The sequence below is a fragment of the Drosophila innubila genome (assembly GCF_004354385.1).
Source record: "Drosophila innubila isolate TH190305 chromosome 3R unlocalized genomic scaffold, UK_Dinn_1.0 2_E_3R, whole genome shotgun sequence".
Lineage (NCBI taxonomy): Eukaryota > Metazoa > Arthropoda > Insecta > Diptera > Drosophilidae > Drosophila > Drosophila innubila.
This window is the reverse complement of record NW_022995380.1, coordinates 3474028-3480728: the sequence shown is the minus strand read 5'-3', so window position 1 is coordinate 3480728 and position 6701 is coordinate 3474028. Positions and strand designations below refer to the sequence as shown.

At 36.3% G+C, this 6701-nt stretch overlaps 1 protein-coding gene and 1 long non-coding RNA gene across 2 annotated transcripts; both read left to right on the top strand.

Annotated features, from left to right (window-relative positions):
* The first annotated feature begins 669 nt into the window (after positions 1-669).
* LOC117790222 lies at positions 670-2332 on the top strand. Its single transcript, XM_034629568.1, has 3 exons — positions 670-757; positions 1153-1343; positions 1682-2332. Exons 2-3 carry the CDS (start codon positions 1209-1211, stop codon positions 2192-2194), a joined length of 648 nt encoding a protein of 215 aa, XP_034485459.1. The 5' UTR covers positions 670-757; positions 1153-1208; the 3' UTR covers positions 2195-2332.
* Positions 2333-4367: 2035 nt separating this feature from the next.
* On the top strand, positions 4368-5546 carry LOC117791539. The gene is made up of 2 exons (XR_004618067.1): positions 4368-4440; positions 5462-5546. It is a non-coding gene; the product is annotated as an uncharacterized LOC117791539 (long non-coding RNA).
* The last annotated feature ends 1155 nt before the right edge of the window (positions 5547-6701 follow it).

The following is a 6701-nucleotide window of genomic DNA, read 5'->3' as shown; positions in this document are numbered from 1 at the left end:
TTAATATTTCACCTAGATTGATACTAAAGGAAAAGCCAAGTGGCAACGTCCCAGCGAGCGGCAGCAAAGGAATTTCATTATATGCACCCAAAGCCAAAGGACAAAGACATGTTTTTAATAGTTTCGCATGTTTGCCATGTCGGCGTCTCTCCCTATTTTTTTTTAAATTTTTTTTTTTTTTTTTTTTGCAAAGTGCTTCTATTTTTTAGTATGCGCTCAAAGTTGCCAGATTTTTGCTTTATTCGTTTGGTTAGAGTTGCATATTTAAGCAGGGAAGTCGGCAAACAAAATCCGCCAATGCTGCATTATAGCCAAAATGAGTTGAGTCCTTGCTCAACATAATTTAAACCAAGTTTTACTGCGTCTGCAGTTAGATTGATTTCATATCATATAATATTTAAAATTTTAATCTTTAATTTTTAGAGACGGTTCGATTTAATGGCTTAAAACATTTATCTTAATTTCGTGCCTTTCATTTATTGTTTTATCAAATTACAAGTAGTTGGCTTTTTATTTTTTGATAGTTTTACAGTAAAGAGACAAAACGTTTATATTTTTAATATACTAAATTGGTCGTTTTATTATGCAAACTGAACGACTTTAAAGACATATGTGTAAGATTTTACAATTAATCTCTCCTAACGATTGACTCATTAAATATTTTATTAGTAGATACATTATAAAAACAGCAAAAGACAGTTGGAGTTACTATGAAATGATGACCAAGAAAAGGAATAAGCTAGTGAGAAGCCCAACGGTAAGATAATGAATACATGGATAGCTAGGTTCATGCGATAAGGTTGTGTGTGCTGATATTCAAGTCATTCTAATGCTTTCTAAATGCTTTATCAGCTCTCATTTAAAATGTATTCTTATTAGCAGCTGAGTGTAAAATTAGCTTGATTCTGTTGCGTTGTAAAATGTTAATGAGATTACACCTTGATAGAATCGAGAGGTTATAGTGTTCTCTTGATGATAACGACCGTTTCATTGATAAGATATTGATGTGAGCTGCAAGTAATTGTGCTCAACTGTTGGGTTCTCATAGTATGACTCTGTACATTCATTTTTGTATTTGATGCGGGATTAAATGTGTACACTCACTTTCAGTTTTGCTTGATAAGCATAGCAATAATTGTAGTTTTCCCTCAGGCATTATTACGCTTTGTTCAGTCGTTAAACGGAGTCGGAAGAGAGCGGATCTACGAATGGAGATGAAATTATTTATCGTGCTGCTGTTACGAATCTTTTGGATGCATAGTGTTCAATCTTTTGATATCGCTCTTCCGCCAAACTTTAATTGTCATAGAGATGTGCCTTCCCAGCCGCTGAATCTCAAAGCCGTAAGTTATAAAGTAAACAATAATATATAATCTTTGATCGTTAATGTGTGAGACGCGTGATCTTTAATATATGATATATTCGATCAATATTGTATGTTATAAAATCTGTAATATGTGATCTATGTCGTTGATCTTTGTTCGATGATTTGTATGTTATGATCTATGGACTAATATCAATGATTTATGTGCGTTAAACTGTAATTTAAGATGTCTGTGTTATGATCTATGATCTGTAATATGTTTATATGATTAATAGTCTATGGTTATTCACCTAGAATCTATAACTTTTGATATTTTGTAATTGTTTTTATCTAAAGTTCAGCTTAAATATTTTACAGTTAGCAGGCGTTTGGTATGAGGTAGGTCGAGTGCCAAGCGGGGATGTCTTAAGATGCCTGAATGTTACTGTTCCGGATAAAGCTGAAAGTGAGCTGGTACTCGATTTGGAGTATATTAGCTCATATGATGGATCACTGAGTCCTGTCAAGCAGACAGTGTCATTTCCCTGGGATAGTAATACTCAGAATAGCATTTTTAACTTGTATTACGGCGAGATTGCGAACAATCCTTCAGTTACCTACAAAGTGATGTATACCGATTACAGGCGTCTAACATTAATATGCGGTTACTCCGGTATCTCTCCGATTCCGCTGGCCAAGTTATTATCACGTCAGCGTCAGTTAGATAAGAAATTATATGATATTATTCAAGCTGCTGTGGATAAATCGCCGTTTCGCGAATATTACGTTTGGTCGGAACAGACGAAATGCAATGCGGCTGATCGTTCGGTAGCTGGAACTATATCAACAATCGCTCTCGTTATCTTATGGATGCTGTCAAAGTGGTGTTAGCTGTGGTTTATCTTCATCGACTCACATTGTGTAATATGTCTAAAAGTTCAATGTGCATATAATAATCAGATTCAAGCCCAAAAAAAAAAACAAAATTTAACTGTGATTTTATATTTTTATTAAAAAATTAAAGATGCATTTGGTCTATTCTCTTAGAAATGTGGGGAGCAATGGATATGATAAGGATAGTATCCCCAGCTCGAATATTGATTCCTGAATCGGCTTTCTGCTGTTTTCATGCTGCGATTTAATAGTTATTTAAAAACAAGATTAAATTTATTTTTGGGAATTTAGGAAGCAACGCATACGATAAGGGCTTCCCTGATTCGAATATGCTTTGCTTTTGAATTTGGATTCTTGTTTCGCTTATCTGCTGTTTTCGAGCTGTGATTCAATGTTTATTTAAAAACAAAGATAAGTTTAATTTTGTTTTTGGAAACTTGTGAGACAACCTATATGATAAGGGTATCCCCCATTCGAATATGTTTTGCTTAGAATATTGATTCTTGTTTCTCTTTTCTACTGCTTTCGAGCTGATAAGCGATTTGTATTCACATTAAATCAAGCATGTATATATTAAGCTAGCCGAGTGAGATGAATTTCTGAGAGAAGAGAGAGAGAGAGAGGGAGAGAGAGAGGGAGAGGGAAAGGGAGGGGTCACCGGTACGCCCGCTGCTCAATAACAAGTGCATTTTGATAGCGTGCAGCAAAAAGTGCAAAAAAAAGTATGAAAATGGCATGCCACAATGAAGAATTTTCCATTTTCTTGGCAATTTTCATTTTCATAAACTGGCTGCGGCCAAATGGGGCAAAAAAATGCGAATGGAATGAAAATGCTGTAAGTAGCGCCACAAGCTTCAGACTCAGCTTCAGCTTCATTGACTTTTTGGGTGCTCCAATGGGAGAGCAACTGGGGAAACAGAGAAACTGAGAAACTGAGAAAGTGGTCATCTACAGAACCTAACGACTGGCTAGCTGGAAGCTGAAGCTGTTGGTTGAGGAGAAGCCAGTTCAGTTCTGACCTCGTCTGTTGATTGTGGAATCAATGAAGTGCAAATCGTGACGCAGTGGCCACTTTCATTGATTTGATGCGTTTGCGTGCCGCTTGCGGTTGTTGCATGCTTCACTTGATCGCTGCCACAGCCCACAAAGCAGAGGCGAAAGGAAGGGACGATGTCCAGGCTCGTTGTAGCTGTTTACCTAAAGCTAGCCAAGTGAAATTGAAAGCCCTTTGGCCCCCATAATTGTGTCCCATCCCTTGTCGAGCTCTTGGCTATTGGCTTTTGGTAATGGCCTTAGCTCTGTGCGTGTGTGAGTGTGTGTGTGTGTGTGTGTGTGTGTGTGCACAAAATGATTGCTTGACTAAAGCCGATCCGACGTAAATCATGCGATGACTCTCTGAAATTGGGACAAACATGCAAGCCACCTCGTCTCCTTAAGGAACTCTCCCCGCCCTCTAGCTACACAAAAGCGAAAGTTAATGTAGCAGATGAGGTCGAGGAGAGTAAAAAGAGTTAACAAGTTTTGGTTTCCTTTAAGATGGATGAGGGGTTGCCTACGTGGTTCAATTACTTTTGACATTTCGCTTAATATATATACAAATATACAGCATGCTTAAAGGTGTCCACACACTCCAAAGAGGAAAACTTAACAAAACTGAGAAAAATGGCAAAGTTCATCAGAAAAACGAATGTTTTATTTTATTCAAATAGTAGTTTACAAATGTGTTAATTTTTTAATTTTTTTAAATTTCAAATTATTTTTATTGTCAACTGACTGTTGCAAAATAAATAAGTACATAAAAAATTAGTGATTCAATAACATTAAATAAAAAACAATGCTACAATACTCAAAAAAAAAAAAATGTTGAAAATGATGACAACATACAATGTAATAGATAGTAAAATATTTTTTTACGTTTATTTCCGATTATTTCATTAAGAGTGTACGTAGACAAACCATAGATTTAATTTTCCATTCCTAAAATTTATTGACATCCAAATCATTTTAAATCAAAGTCGTAATTCAGCAAAGCGCTGACAAAATAAGTATATGACAGTATCATATCAACAAATTTGCATAGCAAGCAAGTCTATCTTAATAAACGTGAAGTTAATTAAATTTGACAGACCCTCTTATGTAGCTACATCCCCACATACACACACACACACACATCTACAGCAAAGGGGACAGGTGGATGGAGAAAGTGAAGGATGAATACGATTGCGCAAAATATTATATGTGCGGTAAGTAAAATGTTGGGGATAACAAGTAGTAAATGTTCTAGTGCAGAGTGATCCCTGTGAAGATACCCTGTAGCTGCACACAATTTCGAGCTATACTCAGCTCTGATATACCCTAGCAAAAATTCTCACACGTATGTACATATGTATGATGTAAGACCTTGTTTACACCAGATTTTTTAATTACTTAGAGAGAATCAGGAGAACTAATTATATTCTAATGGATCGTACAAACTATGTATGTAAATCAGTGGTGTCCAAACTCACACAATGAAAGATTTGCGCTTGTGTGCGAAGCAGCGAAACCCGAAGGCAACGTGACGTTTTACTGCTTTACACTGAAAAAATAAAGTGCGTGCGATACAAACATAAAACAAATTAAATCGATGCGCAGCATATATGTATTGTATCGTCGATATTGGCATCTCTAAAACTTTTAAATCTCTCTCCCTCCCCTTTATTTCATCATAACCCCCGTTTCAAAGTTGGTAGTGCCTTTTAATTACGTCAAGGGTAAATCGACATTCAACGTTATGGCACAATAAACATTGAGCATTACCATCCATATTCTCAATGAAAAATAATTTATTTTCCCAATTGAGATCAAACATTTTTTTCGGTGTAGTAAAAAATCGTGCGCTCTATGATCTGTCCTCATTGAATTTAGCACAGCGACTGACTGCGCGTTTGACTTTTGAGCTTCAGCCGAACACATGAGTCGTGAGAGGAAATGCAGCCGAACACGCGCATCGTGCGAGAGCAAGTTGCCGAGCGTTCTATTTATAGAATACACATATTCTCTCACTCTATACATGTGTCGGCTGCGACGCCGGCAGAGTTTGGTTTGCCAACCACGCGTGGCTGCCTTTTCAAGTTTTGGACATCGCTGATGTAAATGCCTATCAAATTAAATTATATTTTTAAATTTATCAACAAATGATACACGTTTTACAAAAATATATAACACTTTTCTAATCCGAACTGGTAAAAAATATACCCCATTTTATTCGCTTTGTGGTTACAGGATACACATGCACGGGAATGCGATTGCAATTGAGAAAGTCAAAAGCTGGGCCAAACATATAAAAGACGAACGAACAAAAAAAAAATGCTCGTAAAAATTAAATGAAAATCGATTGACTTTTAAAGTGAAATTGCTCAATGTTTGCAGTAAAATATTTAGTCAGGGCTTGGTGCAGTTTGCAGAGTTGCAGTTTGGCCCGCAGAGTTGCCAGACGTTGCTGAAATGACGAAGATAAAAACGCAATCATACAACAAAAATGCCCTGACTGTGAGTGTGTGTGTTTGGCACATTCAGCAATGACATATGTTTGTATTTGTGCTGTTTACTTGAAAGTGTGTGTGTGTGTATGTGAGTGAAAATGCACTCGAGCACGCGCTGCGGCGATGAAGCCAGCGATAACGATAACAACAATAACGCAAGCAAAAGTAAGGATTTTCTTTGGATTTGTGGATACCCTTAAGCTAGAATAGGCTTTATTGGTTATCCATAAGCTGTTAATAAGATTTGAATGCTGTGATAATTGCTTGTTGTTAATTTACACTATACGCATTATTAACATTTGCAAGCATTATGCAGCTGTTAAAGTATTCTGCACACTGCTAATAACATTTGCATGCTAAGCTAAACAACTGTATTTAGTTTAAATATCTACTGTTAATTATATTTATCTGTTCATAACATTTACATGCTATGCTAAACAGCGAACTTGATTTCATGCTGCTATTAACATGTACAAACATAAACTACTGTTAAAGAGTTCTTAATGCTATTAATAACATTAGATGTTAACTATGATAATGATATAATATTCTCTTCGGCATAAATTAGCTATTATAATCTAGTGCTTGAGATAAAGGAAGTGTATTTATATGATTTCTTTATCTTATTGAACATTTGCTGTAACTCAAATAGTTACAAGTACAATGAATGAACTATAAAACCTTCTGTTTGTAGGTAAATGGAGCTACATACATAAGCTACGTAGCAAACGACAAGGACGTCAACGACAACGACAACCTAACAGTGTTAAAGAGTTGTCATTGTGTTGTTTGCAGAGTTGTCGTTCGTGCGTTGGCTGCTTCTCTTGTTTGGCTGCCACTGTGAGTAAAGATATTGCAGTTGCAACGTGTTGAAGTGGCGCCTCGGTAAAATTGTGTCAAACTGTGATTGCATTTTTGTGACTGACATTCAATTGCTGTGGCTCTGGCTGTTTGCCTTTCCCCATCAACCCTCTTCGTAT

Bases quoted from the DNA above. Each gene is read 5' to 3' on its own strand.
- LOC117790222 (XM_034629568.1), top strand. From the start codon at position 1,209: ATGGAGATGAAATTATTTATCGTGCTGCTGTTACGAATCTTTTGGATG. The intron at 1,344-1,681 runs GTAAGTTATAAA...AATATTTTACAG, and splicing joins AGCCGCTGAATCTCAAAGCC to TTAGCAGGCGTTTGGTATGA.